The sequence below is a fragment of the Hetaerina americana genome, unplaced genomic scaffold (genome assembly GCF_022747635.1).
Source record: "Hetaerina americana unplaced genomic scaffold, ioHetAmer1.1.p SCAF_135, whole genome shotgun sequence".
Classification (NCBI taxonomy): domain Eukaryota; kingdom Metazoa; phylum Arthropoda; class Insecta; order Odonata; family Calopterygidae; genus Hetaerina; species Hetaerina americana.
In genome coordinates, this window is record NW_027286459.1 from 296,275 (window position 1) to 322,500 (window position 26,226).

Here is a 26,226-nt window from a genome sequence, read left to right on the forward strand (position 1 = left end):
TAAACCGACCTTCCGGTTGATTACTGTGTTAATGTTTTTTTATATATATATGTGTATGTGTGTCTTTATATACAATTTATAATACTTAAATTTCATGAATATAAATATTATTTAACATGTAAACATAAGTTCTTGAATGTGATGAAGATTTTCACAAAAGAATTCATCAAATGATTAAAGTTGATGGGCAAGTAACCAGTTGTGCATCTTATTCTTGAAATTTGAGATATTTTCCTGATTTCAATAGAGTGGGCAGTGAGTTATACAGGTGTCGTATGCTGACATCATGAAATGTGTCGCAAGTTGATGACAATTTACAATGTGTAGTAATATTTAGACTTGCTTCACACCTTGTGTTGTAGTTACGGCTGTGAGATCTTAATTTGTTAGTTTCTAGATCAACATTCACCTGTTTCTCAGATAGATTATTAAGGTTGATAAATCGCTCTGAACATTAGCTAAGTAGTTTAAATGACATTTAATTTGATTTTAAAGTTTAATTGATCAAGTTGAAGTCTCTCAAATGGCCCGGAAACGAAACCGAATACAAATGCAAGGGCCGTGGTAGCTTGGCATAGTGTGTACCATTTGGCACAATCCATTCCTTCACAGCAGATGATGCCACATTCCATGGAAGACCTGGGCCTTGTGATGGAAGATGGTTTGGGTTACCTTGAGTCAACCGAACCCCAGGTGCTCTTCGAAAACCATCAGGGACTGCACCAAGGTGCCATGAACAGTGCCATTTGGGTCAGCAACGGCAGCAGTCCTGGCGTGGCTGAAAACTTGGTACCGAATGATACCAGGCAGCAGTATGCCCACTCTTGCATGAAACCAGGCAGCGTGCCAAACCCTCTGGTCATCGGTAACAGTTCCCAGGCTACCTATGCCACCAACAACTACAGCTACGGTCCCACCCCGGTTGGGTACAACCATGAACCCATGCCGTGCGGTCCTTGTCCACCAGTGGCAAAGGATGGGCTCGTGCATCTCACGAACATTTCGGATTATTCCAAGAGGGTAGTCATGCCGAATAGTGCCGAGCCAAACAACTGGAGTATGGTAGGTACCATGGTACGGTTGGGGAGAGAGCAGCAGGCTCCCCTGAGGACGGATGCCGCGTGGGTGGGGGGTGATCCATTTGTGCCTGTTGTGCCGAACACATCACCTGTGAACCGAGTTAGCGTCGTACCGAGTGACCAAGTTCATAGTGCATTTGGATACCATTTCATGGATAACCTCCATAGTGCCCCAAATATGGTACAAACCTCACAGGTGCTCGAAACGGGCAACAACCGCATCCCGGGCTTCGGCGGTAATGCCGCAGGAAGTGTGTTAACCAAGTGTTATGCTTCAAATGCGAACATCAGTCATTTCAGAGTTCAACCGGTCAATGGTGCGGCAAAAAGTACGGCACAGCCAAGGGAAGGTGACGGTTTGAATCACCATGTGGTGAGCGGGAGATTGAATCACCAGGGGCAGCCTTCAGGCAGTGCAACAGGTAAGGCCTCTTTACATCTGTCAAGTTACTAAGGTGAAATCATTTTATACTCTGGCCGCTTCCAAAAAAAAATATATATATGTGTGTGTATATATATATATATATATATATATATATATATATATATATATGTATATGTATGTGTGTATATATATATACATATATGTATACATATACATATATATATATGTATATGTATGTATATATGTATGTATATATGTATGTATATATGTATGTATATATATATGCATTCGTAGACGTAACATGGAAGTGCCGAATAGTACAATACACAGTACCACACAATATAGAAACACGAAAAAAGAGAACACTCACACGTATTTTCTTGATATTTCGACGTAAACAATCCGTCTTCCTCTGAAGATATAGAAGTAATGACTGCTGGAATTGTTGAGGTGAGGGGTGCGAGAGAAAGGGAAGGGGGCCAGGGGAAGGGGAGAACGGGAGGCGGAGGAGGGGTGAGAGGAATGGTTGGGGAGAGGAAAGGGAGAGGGAAGGGGTGGAGTTGACACAAAATCGGAAAATAGAACAACATGCTCACCGCAACTATTGCAGAATACGAGACTCATGTTTCCACCTACAAAGTATTGATAAAGACCACGTAAGCAAAAACAAAGGCCACGTACACCAAAACTCATTCGGAAAAACACAGTGTCCACCCCCCGATATGCTTTGCTTCCACAAAGTAACAATTTTCGGCCACTCCCATCAGTGAACGACATTGAGGCCCGGATGCTGATAGGCCATACAGATGTAAATGAATGCCATTTCAAGTGTTTTTAATTCTATAGGGTTATCGGATGTGGGAATGGACGCTAGGACGGAAACATTGTAACACTGGTTAAAGGGGGTATTATGATGGGAAGCATGTTTAGGGATGGGGAGACCCACGGACGGGGAGGAGGGATTGCACGAGGCGCAGTGGTTATTAATCCTAATGTTAAGTGGTGTGGAACATTGGCCTATGTAAAAGGCCGGGCAGAGTTTACAGGCAAGAAGATAAACAACATTCTTGGATGTGCAGGAGGAATAGGGGAAGGGCGGGAGAGAGTTAAATGGTGGGATGGAGTGGGGTGGAGTGGTGAAAATAGGGCAGGTTTTGCATCTTGCTCGATGACATGGATCGCTCGATGGCTCTGGGGGTGTGAGGGGATTTTGAGAGTGGCCTGGTGGATTTGAGGATATCTGCTAGGTTGGCGGGACGTTTGAAGGTCACAGAGGGACAATTGGGGAGAAGCTTGGAGGAAGTGTTGTGATTTTTGAGGATGGGGAATAGGTCTTTGAGGATGAATTTGAGAGACTGAATGCCTGGGAAGTAGGTAGTACAGATTGAGAGAGGCTGGGAGTCTGTGGTTGAGGCAGGCTTGGGGGTGGAGGAAAGTTTGAGTATTTTTTTATGGAGGAGAGAATCAGGGCATCCACGTTGGAGGAGGGAGTGGTGAAGGTTGTTAAGGTATTTGCTAAGGGATTCGGGATGGTTGCCAATACGGTGACCGCAGATAGAGAGGGAGTAAGGGAGGGAGCGCTTGGTATGGGACGGGTGGCAACTGCTATATTGAAGATACTGCTGCTTATTAGTAGGTTTGGTGTGAACAGAGGTAAGGAATTTGTTATTGCTGAGGGAAATATTGACATCAGGGAAGGTAATCTGAGAGGATGAAATGGTCAAGGTGAAAGACAGAGATGAGGAATCATTGAGTTGGGAGATGAAGGAATTGAGGGAATCTATGCTGTGTGGCCATAGTAGAAAGATGTCGTCAATGTATCGGAGCCACAGGAGAGGTTGCAGAGGATAGTTGGAAAGGAAATTCTCTTCCCGGACACCGAGGTGGAGGTTTGCATATGAAGGGCTGAATCTGCTACCCATGGCCTAGCCCTTTATTTGGAGGTAATGGTTATTATTGAAAGAAAAGGAGTTGCGGGTGAGAATGAAATTGGAAAGATCAATGAGAAAATCGGTACTGGGGATTTGAGGGGTAGGGCGTTTGGAGAGGAAGTAACGTAGGGAAGAAAGGCCTTCTTGGTGAGGAATGGGTGTGTACAAGGAGGTGACATCGATAGTAGCCATAGTAATTTGGGTGTCAGGAGGGAGTGAAGTTGAGTGGAGCAATCTGAGGAAGTGGTTGGTATCTTTGATAAAGGAGGGTAGGGAGTGAACTAAAGGTTGGAGATAGTGGTCCACGAAGGCGGAAATTCTTTCGGTCGGAGAGCTACGCGAGGAGACTATAGGGCGGCCTGGGTTGTTGGGTTTGTGCATCTTAGGAAGGATGTAGAAGTGAGGGGTGTGAGGTTGGGAAGGGGAAAGGAGGGAGATGTCCCTGGGGGAAAGATTCTCCTTAGGGCCGTTGTCTCGGAGGAAAGCGATTATTTCTTTTTGGAATGCAGGGTTAGGGTCAGCAGGAATATGTTGATAGGAGGAAGTGTCGGAGAGTAATCTGTTGCATTCTTGAAGGTAGTCTGTAGTGTTTAGGATTACAACTGTCGAACCCTTGTCGGCAGAAGTGATGACTAGGTTGGGGTTGCGTGTGAGTTTTTTTAACTCAGCTAATTCGGCCGGGGAGAGGTTAGTTTTCGGGTTTAGAGATTTAAGGAAAGAAGGACTAGATGTTTTGGACAGGAGAAGATTGATAAAGATTTCGACCGGGTGATTTGGAGGGAGCGGTGGAGGTTCAAGTTGGGAAGGCGGCCAGAACTTGGTGAGAGCGCTGTGTGTGTGTGCGGGGGATTGAGTGGCGGGTTGCATCGCCCAGAAATGTCGCCATCTAAGATTTCTGGCAAAATTGATGACGTCTGCGAGGATGGTCACGTGATTAACCTTGGGGGTGGGGGAAAAAGAGAGGCCTTTTCCCAGAAGAGAGGTTTGGTGCTCATTCAGCGTTGTGCTAGAGAGGTTCAGCACGTGTTTGGCAGTATCTATTGCTTGGTCGGCCGGCGGGGAAGGGACGGGTTGAGAAGGGTTTTGTTGGTGGCAACGGCTCGGTGGAATTCCTGGTGTTGGTAGGGAAGGTGGGGGTAGGTGGAAAATAGTCGCTAAATCCGGTTTCTGTTGGTAAAGGGGTGGGGGAGGAGGGCTAGGTTTGACAAGTTGGAGAGGTAAGGCAAGGCCTTGGCGGAAGTAAGAAGTGCAAAGATTGGACAATTTGTTTAAGGCTTTTCTGCGTCGGAACTCAAGGGAGCGGAGAGCCGATTTGAGGATTCGGTTTACATTCGGGAGGAGATGTGGGGAAGTGAGAGAAAGAATGTTAATGAGGGAATGTGTGGAATTGTGATATTTGTGAATGAGGCCAATGTATTGATCTCGGATGAACGTGCAAAACAGAAAGGACTGTTGAAACTTGAGTGCATGTAGACTGGGGTGCAGGACGGAAGGTAGGCCTGATATAGGGAACTTAATGCATAAGCCATTGGGAATGATACCCAATGCAATGCATGCCGAAAGAAATTCAGAATGGCAGGTGTATTGCGCGAGTTTGAGAGAAAATTTCCGAATCTGGCGTAAACAAGATGTTGTGGGATCAAAGTCGTTCATCATGGGAAGGGTGCAAAAATATAAAGGAATAATATAATATATAATAAAACCTACCTTAACCGAGAGATTACCTAAAAAAAATATAATATATATATATTCATATATGGATATATATATATATTTATATATATATATATATATATATATATATATGTGGAGATATATATATATATATATATATATATATATATATTTTAGGCAATCTCTCGGTTAAGGTAGGTTTTTCGATGGACATAAATACCAAACAAATATTTTATTACTCCCAACAAAACACAAAATCCATCATCCTACTCTATATCAGGTCCCTCTTCATCTCTGAGTACTTTCTTCCTCCCTTCATCCCGTCCAACATCCCTATCCTGTTCCTTCCCTTTCCTCTTTTGCCCAACATTCTACCCTCTATCACAGTCTTCAACATCCCACTATTGCCGGTCAACACCCCCTTCAGCCACTTCTCATTTGCCTCCATAGGATTGCTCCCAACAAACCCCTCTCTTCGCCCACCATACCAAGTACTTCCTCGTTTGTTTTCTTCTCTGTCCATTTCACCTTCTCCATTCTTCTCCACACCCACATTTCAAAAGCCTCCAATCTACGTCTATCCACCTGCTTCAATGACCACGTTTCCGCACCGTACATAGCTACGCTCCATATCAAAGTTTTTACGAATCTTTTCTTAACATCCTTACTCAAAGTCCCTGTCATCAACTCCCTCGTCCTTGTGAAAGCCTCTTTGCCTAATTGCGCAATTCTTCTCCTTACGTCCCTACTACTTTGACCGTGTTGGTCCAAAACACTACCGAGATACGTAAACTGTTCTACCTGCTCTAGTTTTTGCCCTCCTATTCTAATGTTAAGCTTAGCCTTTTTCTTTCTAGAAAATCGCATAACCTTTGTTTTATTAATATTGACTCTCATCCCATATCTATTGGACTGAATTTCCAATTCACGCAGCAATGCTTGCAACCCTCTATTGGCTGACTGACAAACTAAAGCTTGGTCATTCAATCAAACGTAACTGATTTTAAATGAATTCCTCGCCCACTTTCATTCCTGCCTCCAGTCCTTCCCTTATTGCCTCTTTAATCATTTTCTCTGCATACAGGTTGAACAGCAACATTGATAATGGGCAACCCTGCCTTACACCTCTTCCTGACACTGCCCATCCGGACCCTCTGTTCTTTATATATATATATCTATATATATGTATAAATTGTTCAACCCGCTGTAATAGTTTTGTCCCTCCAATTTGAAATATTTGACTAGGCCTTTCTGTTCCTTGTAAACCACATAACCTTGCTTAAATTCAAGTTTGAATGTAATCAAAGAAAAGCTAATCTACTAATGTTTGAGTAAGGAAATACCTGTGACGAATAAATTGAAATTTCAAATAAATAATGAACATGATGTCAAATACACTTGGACTCGGAAGTGTTGTGGAAGTGTTGTTGGCGTAAGGAGGATGGGGTGAAGAATAAAGGTATTTCCCGGTTTAATCTTGTGTCTAGATGTGGACGGAACGTGGATGAAACTTGTAGAAATGTTTTAACTCTTTGAAGTGCCTTTTTAAATTGTCCATTCTTCAATCGCTGTATCCCAAAGAGTTTTTGTTTTTTTCTAAGGTTTAACGCTAGGTTGAATGAGTGATTGTTTGGGGATTCCGTGTAGTGATGGCATATTGCGTCCCTCTTTGCTTGGAAGGGTCGGCAAAGCTGCAGCTGGCGCTGATGGGCGGGAATTCCCTCCGGGTGATGGACAAGCCTTCGTTGAAGCGTTACCTGGACGAGCGTCTTCGAAGGGCTGAAGACGTTCAGAGGGTGCTGACGGAGGCTCAAAAGGACCTGAAGCAGGCCCCCACGACGACTGGTAAGCATGGCATTACACAAACACACACATACACTGCGGCATCCTGGACGATATCTACAGGGTGCGTTCCATAAGTAATGCAATTGACTCTCCCGTGCTGCTCATATTAGTCAGAGTGGGATGGAATCACTTTGAGGAAGTCAGGGGAACCCTAAGCTTTGCTGGGAAACCGATCTCGGTCTCTCCAAGCTGTGGAGGCAGCAGGACGTCAGTTATTGTTAACTTTCTGTGCATCTTTTGAAAGGTTGAGCATTTAACTATTTTCCTACACAGTCTCCTTGACTATCAATCACTTTTTGCATCTCCTTGTCAGCAGCTTTTCATTAATACCGGCATTGTACCTTTCTCCATCGTGGTCCAAAGCCAACTGTGATGACTGCTTCTTCGATATAATAAATTCATCCTTCCATTTAATGTGGGAAGTGTACGGAGTGAGAAGTGTATTATGGACATCATAAACGAGCATTAGAAGTGGTGCAGGGAGTGTTTTGATGGCCGGGAAAACGTCCTTTGATGAACAGCATCAGAGTTTCCCATTGGAATATCAACAACGGTGGCTCCAATTGACGAGATGGTGGTGCGATATAACCAGAGGGAATTACCCTTCAATTAGATAAAAGGAAGGCCTTAATGAATGAAGAGAGAGAGGGTGGCTACTTCTCCGTGCTGCAGGATATTGTGTCTCTTGAGGTCAATTAAGTTACAAACAAGGTGTCTCTCCTCACTTAAAGGAGGAGTGTGTTTGCATATCTTAATACAATGCATGTCTTCACATCAAACGATGACCACCCCCTTACTCAATGAATTCGGCTGATGGGATATATATCATCGACCACCCTCCTCACAGCCCGGAGGACGTAGCCCCCCCAAGCGACTACTACTTGTTTCCCACTCTCAAAAAACACCTTTGGAGGACAGAAATTCAAGTCAGACGAGGAAGTGCAAGAAGCAGTCATCGCAGTTGGCCAAGCGACCAAGGCGGGAGAAAGGTACGATGCCGGTATTAATGAAAAGCTGCTTACAAGGATGGAAAAAGTGTTTGATCTTCAAGGCGACTAAGTAGAAAAATAGCAAAATGCTCAGCCTTTCTAAAGATGCATGCAAAGTTGAGAATAAATACAATTTCTCATGAAAAAGAAATAGGAGACCTCACTTTTCAAATTGCCCTGGTCCTTATTTGTCCCTAAACGGGTCATTGTAAGTGGAGGCCATTATTGACATTGATGATAGCATCACTGTTTTCAGTCAGTATTGGTAAGACGCAGAGATATGATATTTCATTCAAATTACTTGTTGTGGTAATTCCAAAATGAATCATTAACGTACGAGGGCTTTCTAAAGGAAAGTACCTCCCTTTCATTCTCCTGCACATCTCCAGGTTAGGGTCTGGAGTCTAGGTATGGTCCGTAAGGATCTCATAAACTTGAGTTTTCGGAATGTTTTAACAATTCGGCCGTTGAACGGACACGCGACAATTTAAGAGTGTAAAAATCATTCGCCTTGACACTTTTCTGACATTGTTGCCGTGAAATGCCCATCAGCGGGTGACTGCATTAAAAGTTACTGTTGTGGCATCTGCATCGCAGTTTCTTTGGGATTCTTCAAAGGTATAAACAGCTTAAGTGTTTAAAAGTTCGCATTTGACCTCGTGGACTGTGGGGCGGACTGTATTTTGTCACAACATCTTGTTCCTTTAAAAAGGCCACCCAAAATTTCAGCAAGTTTAAGAGAGAATGCCTCGGTAGCTTAACTGGCGAAAAGCACTCAGACTGGACATTAATTGGGATCCGGGTTCGAATCCCGCTTAAGGCAAATGATTTTTATTTGCTCTGAAATTGTTGAATTGAGGTCAAATCCCATTGATAACGGAAATAAAAAAATTTAGCCTTGTAGCAAAACTAATGTTAGTAAGCAATTTCTTATTATTTTTACTATTAATACCCTTCCTTTGAACGTACACAAGGCTTATCCTGAATGTAAAATACATTTATAATTAAAATACAAACCATATTGACAAAACGAAAGTTTTCTTATACACACATTTATGGACAACACATTCTATGACTATTTTTCTATATAGTCTCCATTTTTTTCAAGTTGAGGCATTTATCACTAACGGCACCCAACCGTTTCAATTCCGTCTCTGAAAAATACTGCCGCCATCTGATACATATTGAACCAATTGTACACATATAAAAGGTATGTACTTGGGGTAATGTGAGTGATTTTAATTTGATGCGACTGCATGTCAAATCCCGGTCAAGGCGAAGGATTTTCACACTCTGAAATTGTTGCACAGGAAGGGCATATCAGCGGATGACTCCATTAAAAATTACCGTTACACCATCTCCAACCGTTTCTTCCAAATTAAACGAAGACTTAATTGTTTGTCTGAGGTCAACAGTTGCCTCATTGGCATCTCATTGCAGGCCGTAGATTGCCGGCCGGTGCGATCCTCGTCGTTGACCTCTTCCCGGCCTTCCAGAAAGGCCTTGTGCCACGGAAACACTTGCAGATCTAACAGGGCGACATCTTTGTAAGCAGACGTGATCATAGAAACAGTTTCCGTCGCAGTCTTGCCAGGTTGCACGCACTTAAACTTGATCGCAAATCTTTGTTCTAATGAGTGCTGCATTATCACGTGCACAGGATCAAGAAACAACTCTCCCAGACAGTCCCGTGCCCTCTCTTTAGATGCTCGGAGCACACTGAGTGACGGAACGCTGCTTAGCTGGGTTCCCACACTATCCTGTTTCAACCAGTCCAATCGCAGTCCGACGTACAGGCCCGTCAGGATAAAATAACTCGCATTACTCACAGTACGTAACTTGAACATACAATTGGCTCAATACGTATGAGTTGGTAGCAGATTTCTTCAGAGAGGGAATTGAAATGGCTGTGTATCGTTAATAATAAATGCCTCTGTTGGGAAACAATGGAGACCATATTGGAAAATAGTTTTAGAATGTGTTTTCCATAAATGTATGTGTAAGAAAACTTTCGCTATGTCAATAAGGTTCATATTTTAAGTATAAATGTAAGTTACATTCAGGAGAAGCCTTGTGTATGCTCAACGGAAGGGTATTAATAATAAAAATAATAAGAAATCGCTTACAAACATTAGTTTTCCTGTGAGGTTAATTTTTTTATAATCGTATTCAATGGGATTTGATCTCAATTCAACGATTCCAGAGTGAATAAAAATAATTTGCCTTGACCGGGATTCGAACCTGGATACCTATTAATGTCCGGTAGTAGTATTAGTATTCAGGGGTTGGGCGATTGACAGCTGAGGTCATTTGCGCCATTGGGGATGGACGGGAAAGGATGAATGGTGGAGAGAGAAACCCGGTGTCGGCATTAGCCTACTCTTTACAAAAGGCACCAAGGGGTCAAACAGTTTAACGTCCCATCCGACGGACGGTGTACTCACTCAAAGTGACCTCCACAAAGCACCTCAAGTAGGGATACGTCTGAACAGTATTCAACACCGCCACCGGGATTTGAACCTGGGCCCTCTGGGTGGGAAGCCCCCGCACCAATCCAGATCCCCTTAATGTCCGGTCTGAGTGCTTTTAGCCAGTTTCGCTATCGAGGCGTCCTCTCTTTAAACTCTGAAATTCCGGGGGGTTTTTTAAAGTACCAAGATATTGTGATGAAATACCATATGCTATTAAATGTCAATATTGCATTGAAATTCACATTATTAGTGGAAGACTTATAAAAGTTACTCCTGCGGCATCTCCCGCTGTTACTTTGGGATTAGATCTGTTTCTCATAAATTAAAACCTCTCTCACTTATAAAGGTTTTGTTGTTAATTGAATTTCGGTTGAAATAGTTCCGTTTCAGGAACGCTGTTATTTCCAGTTCCATTCACAAATTTCTCTTCTTTTCTCCGGCATCACGGTATGCTACCGTCGTTTTATTCAAGGGGTATTTTTTTTATATGTTTGTAATATTCGGTTTCACCAGCTTGATGGTCATTCCCAACGGTTCGTTCCAGGTGCCATTGGCAAGAAAGGACCACATGTGCCGCGGATTTTGGGAGGCAAAGCAAAGCAATGGAGAAGGAAGAAAGCACCAAAGGGTGCGGAATTGGCTGTCGACCCCTCGGTCAGTGAGGGGGCGCACGGCCCTGTGCCGCTGATTGAGGGAGAGGCCGAGGAGATTGTTGTCGAGGTGGACTTGCCCGAGGGAATGTTTTCAGAAGAGGATGAGGATACCGAGGGCCATTTTGCGGTTGCCGAGGAAGATGGGGGAGTTTCTGTGGACAGGGACGACAGCAATGGGCCGCATGCCGAACCACAGACGTCAGTGAAAGATCGAACGGCAGATAACAGAGGAAAGGATCGCCGTAAAAGACATTCAACGAGGTAGGGATTCCCGTGGTGCTCAGCGCCTCATCTGATCCTTAAATCGATGTAGAGACAGGTTTGAATCGCAGTGGAAGACCTAAACTATGGGGTCTGCCCAATAAATGCATGAACTGAGGCCATTTATGAACACTATTTTGCTTTAAATGTAGTCTATACATCAATGATTTTGTTGTCCTTCGTTCTTCATAGCCCTCTCTCCTTCATTCGTAGTATGGCTATCAATGCCTTCTCCTTCTTATTATTTATTCCATCTTCTGCTTCTTCTTTTCATTTCCACTGTTTAATATATATAAAGCACCCTCCCCTTTGGAAGTCCTCCTCCCTTGAAGGCAGTTCAGTTGGGAGGCTTTTAATTAGTTTTATCATGTTGTTTCTTCCTTTATCATCGTGTGTCTTCCACACATCTTGTGCCCAAGTGATATACAATGTCCCGGATCGTCACTTAATTGGCTCATTCCCAATGGAATGATGTAGATCTTCCCGGGGTTGAATTCCTTGTTGGTTTATTTGCCTTACTGTGTGGAGAAAAGGAATTAGATTGCTGAAATCGGTGCTTTTTTTTTAAATTTAAATTGCATTTTCACTAAGAGGGTAAGGGTATTCGTCATGGTTTGTATAAGGAGAACCGTGAAGAGTTCCAGACCAAAAATAAATTTATACTTGAGTAGATGTTGCCAATTTACAATATGTCTCTCTCTTAAAAACTTAACTTCAGTGAATCATCTCTTGAGAGCATCGACACATACAAACACACACATCTGCCAGCTCTGTCTTTTAACTAACGGCTCAGAAATATTCCCTGGCAGGCGGATATGAGGATACTCTTTCTCTCTCTCTCTCTCTCTCTCTCTTATTAAGGGTACTATGTATATGTGTTCAACTCTCTATTTGATGACACGCGGCTCTTGACTTAACGTAGGGTGGTGTCACCAATGGTGATGGTGGTGTCCTTTGAGGGATGTATAGATAGAGGTCTTTATTTGGGCAAAATTGAGACCAAACGGACCCTTCTTTCATTTATCCCATTGTGGTATACATATTATTTTCGGCATTAATTCATTCATATGTACTATAATCGATGGTTTCAGGCGTTATTTTATGGAATCGGTTCATACTTAAGCGGATAAAATAATACTTTGTAATTCCACAGATTTATTTTTTTTGTATTTTTATTTTTTTTATTTCAATGTTTCAATTTTCAAAATTTCAATGTTTTATGCTGGTATCGGTATGTAGACGATGTCTTTTGTGTGTGGAAGGGTTCAAAAAGGCAACTTGAAAATTTCTTAGCTCATTCAAACTCTCTAAATAAGAACCTTAAATTCACCTGTGAGTTAGAAGAAAACAATTCACTCAATTTTCTTGACTTAAATATTTCAAAAGTTAAAAATCACTTGGAATTCTCCATTTTCCGGAAAACTTCATACACAGACCAAGTTATTCATTGTAACTCAAGGCACTGTTTTTCCCAGAAACTGTCCGCCTTCCATTCTATGATCCACCGACTGACAAGCATTCCTTTGTCTCTATGCAATTACAAGAAAGAACTGTCAACTATTAAATTAATAGCACGTAATAACGGCTACGATGATAAATTAATTGATAAACTATATTTAGATAAAATAAAAAACAAGCAATTGACAGAATTTATAAATCCCAGCCACTACAAGATTCCTCTGCCAAATGGCGGAGAATCCTGTATCTGGGTGAAACCTGGAAAAAAATTTACAAATTGCTACCAAAAGATAAGTTAAAAATCGCTTATTATAATAAATCAAGCCTTAAAAACCTGCTCTCACACGCAAAGGACAAAATTTTAGAAGGAGAAAAGAGCGGTGTGTATATGTTACGTTGTGAGTGTGATGCTGTGTACGTGGGTCAAACAGGAAGGAAATTCTGTACGCGAGTGAAGGAACACCAGGCCTGTGTGCGGAACCAAAAGCCATCTTCGCATTTTGCTAAACATTTGCTGGACAACCACCACCAGAGTGCCTTTCAGCTAGAAATATTACATGTTGAGAAGAAAGGGTATAGACTTGACGCTTTAGAGCAACTGGAGATTTTAAAATATGTTCGCTCCAAGGAAAAAATTATTGTTAATGACCTATTGTACACCTCCCATTCCCCTCTCCTTAACCTTTCCCTCCGAGATATCCATAGTGAACCTAAAAATTCCACAACCTCCCCCCCTCCCAGTAAAGGGATAATCCGGTAGGGACTCCTTCCCCCCCCCCCTCTCCCACGGCCCTCCATTACCCACTCATTCTATTCCGCCTGGCTCTCCACCCACAAGCGTGCCTTGCCCAACCCCCTCCCCCACCATCCTCCTCCCCAGCCCCCCCCTTTTTATCTTTCCTTCCCCCCAATTTCCCCCCCCCCCGGTCTAAGGGTATATATATGTTGGTCGCCTGTATGTCTGCACCTGAAGATGACGTTGTACGTTGAAACCCGGGTCGTGTGTTTGTGAAATAAATCTGTGGAATTACAAAGTATTATTTTATCCGCTTCATATGTACTCATAAATACATACAGACAGACATAAATTCACTAAGCACAGATTTGTACATCGAAAAAAGTATATATATGTACACACACACACATATGTGTAGATATATATATATATATATTATATATATATATATATATATATATATATATATATATATATATATATATATATATATATATATATATATATATATATATATATATACGTCTTGACGTGGTGGAAGGGCTTGGGCGTTCCGATGACCCCTAGAGCTGTGCTGGCAGGAGTAATAATAATTGCTCCTGGTAGGGTCACCCATGCCAGATAGGTCGAAGGTTAGGAGCCAGACGAAAGGTAGTCCACGCAGCATCGGTTCCTCAGTGAGGCGGCTGCAATGGCGTCTGACCCCAGTGGGGCGGCCAGTAAGTGATGGTGTCGCGTTAAAAACACTATTGAGGAAGGCAACGGGAAACCACCTCAAATATCATTCCCAAGATTTACATGATGGACAAAACAGAGATTTTGAGTCCTGGCAACTACGGAACTTGGCCCAATCGGCTGTGTGTCGTGCCTGGCAGCGGGGGAGGCAAGGCTTCTGCGGTCGTCATCCCACGAAACTCTTGCAAGGGAAAACCAGCAGCAGCAGGACAGAAGACGCAGGAGAAGGAGACCACATTAGTTAGAATAGGAACGTGGAATGTTAGGACAATGATGAGGATGGGGAAATTGGAGAATGTTAAGTGAGAGATGGAAAGGGGAAATATAGATATTTTGGGTCTATGCAAGGTGAGATGGAAAGATAGCGGGGATTATTGGAGTGATAAGTATTGAATAATATACAGCGGCGGTAACGAGAGCCAACGAGGGGTTGCCATAGTATTAAATGAAGAGGTAGGAAGAAGCGTAGTCAACATAGAGCAGGTAATGGATAGAATAATACTAGTAGAGATAAAAGCAGAACCAACGAACTTGGTTATTATTCAGGTATACATGCCACCGAGCAACCATAAAGAAGAAGAGGTCGATAAGATATACGATCAGTTAGAGGACATTATCGCGTGTGTTCCTGCAGGGAAACATTTGATAGTGATGGGGGATTGGAATGCGACGGTGGGCAAAGGAAGAGATGGTGACGAGGTCGGGGACTACGGATTAGGCACAAGGAATGACCGTGGGGAGAAAGCAGTTGAGTTCTGCAGGAGGCAGGGCTTAGTTATCACCAACACTTGGTTTAGACACCGCAAAAGAGGAATGTATACATGGAAAATGCCAGGTGACTCAGAAAGGTATCAGCTATGTTATATCCTGGTTAGACACAGGTTTAGGAACAATGTGATAAATTCGCACAGCTTCCCGGGAGCGGATGCAGACTCTGACCATAATTTAGTTGTTATGAAATGTATCGTCCGTTTCAAAAAGATAAGGCAGGGGCGGCGAGTTAGAAAATGGAATGTAGAAGCATTAAATGGTTTGAGAAGGAAGGAATACAAACAGGCGGTAGAGGAAATAATGGAGGATCGTAAAGAGCTAAGTACTATCGAAGAAAAATGGGAATGTATCTATAAAGGGTAGTCTAAAGCCGCAAAAGACACTATTGGAACCGTTAACGCTAAAATGACTAGGAAACCATGGATCACGGATGAGATGATTACAAAGATGGATGAGTGGCAAAAATGGAAGAATGTTAATACAGAATTAGGCAAAATGAAGTACAAAGAATTGAACAATAAATTGAGGCGGTCAACAAATAAAGCAAAGGAAGCATGGTGGAAAATGCAGTGCGAGGATATGGAAAGTCTGCAGAGGAAGGGTGAAATCGGTGCACTGTACAGCAAAGTTAAATCTTTATCGGGAAGTAAGAAAGGTAGATCAACGATTGCAGTTAGAGATAAGGCGGGTTAGGTAATAGTTGACACAGGAAAGATCTAAGAGAGATGGAAGGAATATGTAGAAGAACTGTATAGTAAAGAGCTTAGACCAACAAAGTTAGACATTGAAAAGGAACATGGCATAGAGGAAGATAGCTTAGGTCCAGGCATACTAGACAATGAGATAGAAAGGGCATTAAGGAAGATGAAACTAAATAAGGCCGTGGGGGTGGATAATGGAACTTTTAAAATGCTTAGGAAAATGTGGGAGGGAGAGGCTATATGGGCTGATCCGTAGTATTTATGAGGAAGGAATCTGGCCGGAAGACTTTGTGAGATCATTTTTAGTTCCTATTCCAAAAAAGGTAAAGGCTACATCATGTGAGGACTACAGGACGATAAGTTTGATATCCCACGCAGCTAAAGTTGTTCTCAGGATCATAAACAAAAGGATAGAGAGAAGGGCAAATGATTACTTAGGGGATGATTAGTTTGGGTTTAGGAAGGGGAGAGGTACGCGTGATGCCATTGCAGTAATTAGATTATTAATTGAGAGGAATATAGAACACAACCAGGAGGTATTTGCCTGTTTCGTAGATTTCGAAAAAGCGTTTGATAGAGTGAATTGGGAAAAACTAATGAGTATTCTGCAGAAAATAGGAATAGATTAGAATAGGGAAAGGAGGCTAATCCACAACCTGTACATGTCTCAGACTGCTCAGGTGCGAGTGGGGAACAGGAAGTCCGGTTGGGCAGTGTTAGGAAGAGGTGTAAGGCAGGGTTGCCCATTATCACCGTTGCTGTTCAACCTGTATGCAGAGGAAATGATTAAAGAGGCAATAAGGGAAGAACTGGAGGTAGGAATGAAAGTGGGCGGGGAATTCGTAAAATCAGTTAGGTTTGCTGATGATCAAGCTTTAGTTTGTCAGTTAGCCAAAGGGCTGCAAGCATTGCTGAGTGAATTGGAAATTCAGTGCGACAGGTATGGGATGAGAATCAATATTAATAAAACAAAGGAAATGTGATTTTCTAGAACAAAAAAGGCTAAGCTTAACATTAAAATAGGAGGGCAAAAACTAGAGCAGGTAGAACAGTTTACGTATCTCGGTAGTGTTTTGGACCAACACGGTCAAAGTAGTAGGGACGCAAGGAGAAGAATTGCGCAATTAGGCAAAGAGGCTTTCACAAGGAGGAGGGAGTTGATGACAGGAACTTTGAGTAAGGATGTTAAGAAAAGACTCGTAAAAACTTTGATATGGAGCGTGCGGTGCGGTGCGGTATGTACGGTGCGGAAACGTGGTCATTGAAGCAGGAGGATAGACGTAGATTGGAGGCTATTATAGATATGTGGGTGCGGAGGAGAATGGAGAAGGTGAAATGGACAGAGAAGAAAACAATTGAGGAAATACTAGGTATGGTGGGCGAAGAGAGGGGTTTGTTGGGAGAAATCCTATGGAGGCAGGAAAAGTGGATGAAGGGGGTGTTGACCGGCAATAGTGGGATGTTGAAGACTGTGATAGAGGGTAGAATGTTGGGCAAAAGAGGAAAGGGAAGGAACAGGATAGGGATGTTGGACGGGATGAAGGGAGGAAGAAAGTACTCAGAGATGAAGAGGGACCTGATGTATAGTAGGATGATGGATTTTGTGTTTTGTTGGGAGTAATAAAATGTTTGTCTGGTAGTTGTGTCCATCCAAAAACCTACCTTAACCGGGAGATTACCTTAAAAAAAATATGTATGTATATGTATATATATAAACTATAAACACAGTAATCAACCCAAAGGTCAGTTTGGTACGGGTGATGGCAGAGATCACCCAGTACTAATCCCTATACTGCATTTGAAATTCACACATCAGGGTAGGGAGGCCAGTTACTTTCCCTGTGCCGGTTATGGTTTCCCAGGAAGACCTGGTACTATCCGAAAAATCACGTAGAATTTTCGGTGGTCGTGACCACCTTTATCAAGGAAGAGAGGGACAGAACTGAAGGGAATACGATGGCTGGAGCGATGGATGGAAGGGGAAGGTGGGGAGAGAATCCAGAAGGGATGGGTTTGGAGGGTGGGGAGAATGTAGAAGGTGATGGGGGTGGAAGGGGGATGAAAATGTCATTGGAGCAGGGTAATGAATGCCTAATATTGATTCCTGGCCAATTCCAGGACTCCAAGAGCCAGATGAAGGACTGCTCTAATGTTTTCAGTTTCAGTGGAGGATCAGAGGGTGGGAGGGATGCTATGATGGATACACTATAGCATTTATCAAAGGGAGTGTTGTGTTTGGAGGCGTGTTTGGGGATAGGGAGCTTATTAATTTGGGAAGAGTTCCAATTCATTGATACTGTTCCTGTTGTACATAACAGTAACAGCTCACTCCTAATGTTTTATTGTGTATAATCTATTAGTAGTTCTGTTACAATTGTGACTGAGTCGCTGGTATCGAATATGTCACCGTTGTACCAATGTGTATAGTCCGTACATTGTAAGGATTCCTTGAAATGGACGTCAATCGCTATGAAGCAGTTCAGTTACTGCGTTTCTGAATTCCCTGAGTTTTTGAACATTTAAATGTATTTTACGATGTTAATGGAATGAGCGATGGTGGATTCTATGAGTTGTGATTGTCTGTTGTTTGTTTTTACTGAGCTGACGTTGTCTTTTCCTGTCCCGCCACAGCTGGCATCGGACGTGGGATCCGAAGATGAGCATTCTAGTCCTGAAGAGGGTCAAGGACGGCGTACGGGTCTCTGGGAAGGGAGGTGGCCGTCCTGCAGAGGACTCACACCCCTCCAAGGACCTGCCCAGGCGGACGTCCTTGCTCGACAACGGTGAGGATTGTTGGGGAGGTCCCAAAGTATGAGGGTGGGCTGAAAACTAATTCAAACATGCTTACTGTAAACCACAAACAAAATGATCTTCAGAAGCACTCCTGGTCTTGGCATGTGGAAGTAACATTCTCCCATCAACACTCATACGTAGGTTTGAGGTCGTTTCATTATTATTATTCAGTGTATTTTTATAACGTCTGTGCATATTCTTTTATAGACCGCAATCAAAATGACCTTCAGAAGCACTCCTGGTCTGGTAGCATGTGGAAGTAACATTCTCCCTCTAAACTCGTGCGAATGTTTGGGGTTGTTTCATTATTACTATCCAGTGTATTTGTAAAACATCTGTGCACATTCTTGTATAGACCAAAATCAAAATGACCTTAGAAAGCACTCCTGGTCTGGTGGCGTGTGGAAGTAACATTCCCCCTCAACACGCATGCACAGGTTGTATTCATCCAGTGTAGTACTTTGAGAAGTGGATGAAGTATGGAGACTTGTTCTAGTGTTGTGTGCTACATATGTCAACATTTGAGCGAGTTTAAACAGCGTGACTTATAAATTGTTGATTAAACATTAGCAGCAGACCTCCTGATCACTGATCCACAGACGATATATAAACATCAAAGCAAACTTGTCTTTGGAGATTGGATTGAAAATTGTCAGCGAATGACTGATATCAAAAGCGTATATCGCAAACCATATTTGGAATATACAAGGCAGCCTGGCCAGCCATTAATAATCTTGCCAAATGACAATACAACGCCCGTCCACACGTTATTTATTCATCTTTTTCCTTGTCAACGCAAAAGACAGACCCATCAAAGGTTAATAATCATTGCACCTAGGGCGATGGTGAGGTGAAAGGCGTAGCTGTCGGGGAAAGTTTGAAGAGTTTGTCTTTCAGTGACGGAATGAACAAACTTGTTACCCATGTCGGGAGGAGAAATGCGTTTGTTGGCTTTGACAACGGTGACTGTTAGTTTGAAAAATAAATAAATATATGTGATTTTGGAAACGTTAGAGAATTGTAATTTAATGTACTTTTTGCCCAATCTTGCTATTTGTTTTATTTGTTTGCGGTCACTACAAGCATATGCGTGTGTGCATTACTTTTCAGCCTGCCCTCCTAATAGGTGTCGACAGAAACTGAAAAAGTACTCACGGTGATTATCTCCTACGATTGAAATGTCGAATTGATGAAAAGCTGAACTTGGTCGAAATTGAAGATTTTAAAATGTGAAGAAAATTTCTTTTGGTTTGGTTTTTGGTGTGATCCTGAGGGTGAAATGCAAGGATTATTGCGTATTTCAGGTTTTGGTGTGCTCATTTGATAGCGAATAACTTTGTATTTTTAATGTTATTCCCTCGACTCTTATTTTCGTACATATTTGAACAGGATACCACTGTGTTTAATGCGTTGTGTGTGTGTGTGTGTGTGTATGTATGTATATATATATATATATATATATATATATATATATATATATATATATATATATATATATATATATATATATACACACACATACATACATACATATATATATATATATATATATATATATATATATATATACACATATATATATACATATATATATATATATATGTATGTATGTATGTGTGTGTATATATATATATATATATATGTGTATACATGTATATATTTTTATGTGTATATATATTTATATATACATATATATATATATATATATATATATATATATATATATATATATATATATATATATATATAAATATCTTCGAAATGGAACGCTCTTCGGCTATGCACAAATATATAAAAACACGGATGTAGATTTGTAGAAGAAAGAGACACATAGAAAGGACACTCACAATATGTTATTTGACGTTACGACTGCTCGGCTGTCATCTTCAGAATCATTATTATATATGTACATATATGCATTGTCTGTCCGCGGTACTGTCATGTTCAGGTAAAATATAGTCTGGTGTGTACTCACCCCCTGCCACACACCCTAGCGGTGGCTTGCAGGGTACCTATATAATTAAAATATAATGTATATTAATGTGTTAATGCCCCTTGAATCTTCTTTCCCTCCAGGTAAACTTCGCAATGTGAGTCTGAAGGATTGCTACGTCCGCCTGGTTAGGTGTGATGCCCCCGGTGGGGTCCTGTACCGTGGCCAGGGAGACAAAACCGAGCCTTGTACCACGGCAGAAGTCGGACCAAGTCACGGTGAGTTTAGAGAAGATGATATATCCTGATCTGTGGGCGGTAATTCCTCCTTAATTTCAGAGAAATTGAATGTACTGAGTGAAACTAATTGTCATTGTAATAGTGGTTTGCTGTATGTTGTTACATATCGTTTAATAAGTGTTGAAGTTGTATTACAAATTGTAATTACACAATGACATGAGACGTGCCCTGGTTTTTCAGGTTTGGAATTTACATAAGAGTACTTCTGATTGGACAGCGTGGGGATCAATGGATTCTGATGTGAACACACTTTATGTACGAAGTAATTAGGTTAGTTTCGTTAAGCAGTTAGCTTCCACAGGTGTTTAACCGCGTTTATTCATTGTGGAATCAATGGAAAATTACCATAACTCAGTCGAAATACATTTTTACTATCTCCTGAAGCGTATAATTTGGAGAATGCAGGTTTAAATCCAGAGTGCAGTGTTTAAAGAGAGTATTCTCTCTCCTTAGAGAATTAGTATTTGCCATTTTGACTTTCTATGGAATACTTTTATTCTGTTATTTTATTCACGTTCGAGAGCTTTCCCAGGACAGTACTATTCATGAATATCTATTTGATCCTCATCAAAGTTATCCCCATTAGACACAGGGTCGCACCCAAAAGTGGTAGGACTGATTTTCTCTGTGGCGAACGGAGCGGTGGAGGGGGGTCTGCCTGGCAGGGTAAGGTGGAGGGGGCTCTTAGCAATAGACCGACTCCAACCTCAGTCGCCTGCGGGCTGTCGTTGAGTGAGGACACTGTTTTTAGTGAAGCAAGTTTTTTGTCCGTGTCGAAAAACAAAATGAATCTGGATTTAGAGCAACGTTATTCCGTGAAGTTTTGTGTGAAACTCGGGAAGACGGATACTGAGACCCTTGATATGATCAAGTAGGCTTATGGGGACACTGCCTTAAGCCGTTCCACAGTATTTGAGTGGCACAAGTTGTTTAAAGAGGGTAAGGAGCTCGTTGAAGACGACCATCGCTCCGGACGGCAAGAACCGACACGAATGTGGACAGAGTGAGGACACTGCTGAACACAGACCGACGCTTAACCAGTGAAGAAATTGCAGACCAGTTGGGTCTGTGTCTGCATCCAACGTCCAACGCATTATTTCACAGGATTTGGCCATGCGCAAGGTGTGCACGCCAAGATGGTGCCGAAAATGCCGTGCCATGGCGCGCTCGTGGTCAGACAGCTCCTGGCCAAATACGGCGTTGCCGCACCCGCCCTATTCTCCCGACCTGGCACCACCGGACTTCTTCTTCTTCTCCCTGATGAAAAGACAGCTCACGGGACGACGTTTTGACTCTATAAAGGCTGTTCAAGAGGCTTGGACGAGGGTCATCAACGGCATCCCCAAAGAAAATATCCAGCGGGCGTACGGGGAATGGGAGCAACGTTATACTAAGTGTGTAGCAGCTCAAGGAGCATACTTTGAAGATTATTAAGTCGATGTAAGTATATCGTCAATGAAATTCTTGTAAAAAAATCAGTCCTACCACTTTTGGATGCGACCCTGTATGCCGCAATTCATGGAACAGTCGTTTGATGTCCGTGATTCATCATGTGATAGTACCCCTGTGAAATATTGCAAATGGCATCATTTGAATACAACGGCACAGTACCCTTAGTGAAGTTTTAATGGTATTATCAATGACGTATCTTTGATTTTCTTCCCTCTTGGTATGAACAGAGTTAATCAGAGTTATGTTGCGTTGCGTTTGACCTTGTTTCTTTGTTCCAGGGTCAAAGATGGTGGGGTCAGAGGGCGATGGTGGCTGCAATGAGGGTGATTCGGAAGATACCGCACTCTTGGCGGCACTGCCGGACTTTTCCACTGTCTTCTCGATGACGGGATCATCGACGGCCACCAAGAATGACAAAAGGTCAGTGATTTAAACCTTACACGCATAAATACAAATCCCTTACGCAAAGAAACTCGGAAGAATCGGAAACTCGTGAAGTAAATGTTTAAATTATGCCTGGATATCGTGAGGAATGTATTAAGAATCCAGGGCTTAATATGAACGATTAGCTTTGACACATATACGTGGTGCGTTCCTAAAGTAATGCAATTATTTTTTCCCAAGGAATTTATTGAAAAGATTTTCGCAAACGCTAATAATTCTTCAAAGTACTCTTTCCTTGGGGCTCTATAACATTTTTCCAGCAACTCAGCCAAGACCAGTACATTCCCTGGAAGGCATCTTTTGGGACCCCTGGCAATCACGGCTGAATGGATATCTTCTGAATGGACGGAAAAAGGGTTCTGTTCAGGGCTGCCTTAATCCGAGTGAACAGAAAGAAGTCTCTTCTGGGGTGATGTCGGGACTTTAGATGAGGGGGTGGTGGGGCAGTTTAAGCACCTGGTGTTTGGCCAGGAACTCTCCGACTCATTGTGTGTTGTCGTGATAGAGTTGCCAGGTAGCGGAGATGTCTTTTCTCGTCCTGGTAACCCTCTTTCGGAGTCTTTCCAGCACATCCACGTAGTAGACAGCGTTAACTATTGGTCCTTGAGGAACTAACTCCTTACGGACAACTCCTTTCCTGTCGAAAAAGACAATTAGCCTCGTTTTTCAACTCTTGATTCGCTCATTCATGCCTTTCATTGGCTCGGGGGACTGCCCTGTGTGTGCCACTCAGAGAGCCATGGCGTTTCGTTTCTGGGTCATATTAAAAAACTCGGGTCTTCATCACATTTGATGGCATTGTCCGAATAATCAGGTTCATTTTCTATACTACGGAAAAGTTCACTTGAAATTTCCGCTTGGTTGGTGACTTTCGTGAGAGGGTCAGTGCGCAGGGGTTTACAATAACTAATGTCCTGCCACTTCCACAGCTTGGAGAGCACCGAGACTGGCTTTGTGGCAAAGCTTAATGTCCATCTCACCTACTGTAAGTGGTTCGATCTCACTCTTAACAATAGAAGATGCGTAGGAAATTCAATTGCATTACTTATGGAACGCACCCTAGTATATTGTATGTATTGTATATGTATTAATGTCTGATCCTGATTGCATTTAGACTTGTCTTGTCTGTTGCGTGTGTTTGTTGAAGGACATAAATGTTATTCCTAGCCTTTCCCTCTTGGGATTAAACAAGTGTTGAGAGGGTTTCTTTGTTGACGTGGGGATTTGAAACGGCTAATCTGATGTTGTTCCTTGATCTCACGCCGTGTCCTTTTCTCTCCCGTGGTTGGTCTCCACAGTGAAGCGTGCCCAGGGGCGGTGGCAGAGGGCGATGCCAGAGGGGAGAGCCCTGCGGTGGCCAGCGATGTTGAGGAAGAAGACGATGCAGAGGTAAGATTGCTCAGGAAATGAATTCACTTGAAGAAGAACCGGAAATTGGAATGAATAGTGGTGGGAACATGAGATAGTACAATGGGGGGACACAAATATAACAGGAATGTTGTTGTAGTTTCTCTAGTTCTCAATATATTTACATCAAATTAAGTTCACCTTCAAAGTATTCCCCATGGACCACAATGCACTTGTCCCAATGATGCTTCCATTTTTCGAAACATTTCTGAAATTCATTTATCGGGATGTCCTTAAGAGGCCTTCTAGAGATTTTTGTTTCACCTCCTATATTGAACCAGACCGTCAGATTGAACTAGAACACTGTCTCTATGGTATAGACTTTGATTATTCGGGTCATATAAACGACAGATCTGGAATATGGTCCATTAAAGATTGGGCTCTGATTAAGCAAATTGGCATGACAATTGATAGCAATGGAAAGACAAAAGAGTTCTCGGTATGAGTGAGGTAGTCAATGGTCTAGAGCCGTCTTCTGTCATAAGATCACTCACTCTTCCGGCATCGACTCCATACCATCGTGGTACCGCCAAGTGATCACATCAGACTCAAACCTTTTCCAGGAGGATCTGGAGGAGAAGGACAAGACGTACCGTCCAGCTGGGTACCGTGGCATGGGGAGGAGGAGACGAGGTAGGGGCCGAAGGACGTCGGCATCTAGAAGTGACATGCCAAAATCAAGGAGGAAGCGAACCGGACAGCAGGGCTCTGCGGCATTGGCTCGGGTCAAAATTGAGGAGGTATGTACCGGGGATGATGAGTGAGACAATGGAATGATCTCCGTGAACCGTAATTCGGGTAAAACGGTGAATTAAGCCGTAAAATTGTGGAATTTTGTGGTATTTCTTTGGTTTCATTGGGAAAGGGATAGTTGAATGTGAAAGGGAGAGATGTGTATTAGGAATGTTTATAGTTTTATTTGAAATTAATTGGGTTTTCCGCAAAATGTTGCCATATTGTATGAGCACCTTGCGTGCAGATGTTTTCCAATTGTGAGTGCAAATATTTGCGCTTTGTTTCCTGTCGCATATGATCTGCGCTGACTGATTGTAAAGAGACGCAAGGTCTTCGTTTATTTGTTTACTCTTCATATACATTTGTAACCATGGAAATGTTTGCTATTTTTCCTTGTAATTGAACGCAATGTTGCGCGTATCTAATTTATCTCAGTGTTTTGACGTCATTGCTTTGCCTTTTATCATCGTCGTTTGCTGTGATCGCGCAAACTGTTGTTGTCTCCGCAGGAAGAACGCCCTGGCGACTGGGAGGTGTTTGTTTGTGACCTCTGCGGTAGATCCTTCTCCAAGCGATTCCGACTTGCGCATCACATACGTGCGTATCACCCCAGGGAAGGTGGCGCAAAGGGTGAGGATGGGCGCAGGGTTTTCACCTGCCAGCAGTGCAGCAAGACGTTCACGGGCAAGGCCAATCTCAACAAGCACTTGCGTATACACACGGGAGAGAAGCCATTTGTCTGTGAGGTATGCGTCTTAAGGAGTAGGGGGGGGGGGCAGTAGGCTATATGCGCATTGAAACAAGGTCACTGGTGACAATAATCAATCAGAGTGTAATTCTTAAGTGAACAAGCATTGCGCATAAAGTTTTGGAACTGTTGTTTATGGTCAAATTTGCATTATTCTGTATGTAGTCAAGAAAATAATGTCATAAATGGCGTGTTCCGCAAGGATCTATTTTAGGTCTTGCAATATTTTTAAGTATATCCGAGTAATTTAATCACTTGCTGTCATTTCTGTGGCGAATAGGGCAAATATATGCAGAGTAAATTAGTCTAGATCCAATTTGGAAGTGCTTTTCCATGAGTTAAAGCTGTTTTTCACATTAATCAAACTATTGTTTGTTTATTTACCTTCGGTTTCCATGGCAGCAGTGTCCTTTGAAACGTAAATAAATGGTTGCTCATGATTCAAATAGTTAAATGTAAAATTGGGAATTGATTTTTTTATTCAACTGTAGTGATAGAATTTTTCGGGTATATCTTTAATCAAGTTTTTACCTATTTAAATTTGTTTACATTCCTCCATTGTTTCCATAGCAACAATAATTATTTTGTTTACATCATTGTTGATCGCTTTCATTCCTATTTGAACATTCTTTTGCTCATTGTTTTTCCAGAGATCATAGTTTTTGTTGTTTGAACATTGTTGCCCCTTGCGGAGTCAGTTGTTCGTTGTGGGGTTTGCGCATTGCG

The 26,226-nt window shown here is 42.4% G+C and overlaps 1 protein-coding gene across 1 annotated transcript in view; it reads left to right on the plus strand.

Annotated features, from left to right (window-relative positions):
* Positions 1 to 648: 648 nt before the first annotated feature.
* The window catches only part of LOC139686228 (uncharacterized), a 28,429-nt gene continuing 2,851 nt past the window's right edge, over positions 649 to 26,226 (plus strand). The window contains exons 1-9 of the mRNA XM_071583386.1: positions 649 to 1,501; positions 6,750 to 6,914; positions 10,919 to 11,288; positions 18,321 to 18,472; positions 20,559 to 20,693; positions 22,445 to 22,586; positions 23,909 to 23,999; positions 24,581 to 24,757; positions 25,262 to 25,498. Coding sequence (XP_071439487.1) covers positions 652 to 1,501; positions 6,750 to 6,914; positions 10,919 to 11,288; positions 18,321 to 18,472; positions 20,559 to 20,693; positions 22,445 to 22,586; positions 23,909 to 23,999; positions 24,581 to 24,757; positions 25,262 to 25,498 — 2,319 coding nt within the window. The 5' untranslated portion in view covers positions 649 to 651. The remainder of the gene's footprint in view (positions 1,502 to 6,749; positions 6,915 to 10,918; positions 11,289 to 18,320; positions 18,473 to 20,558; positions 20,694 to 22,444; positions 22,587 to 23,908; positions 24,000 to 24,580; positions 24,758 to 25,261; positions 25,499 to 26,226) is intronic.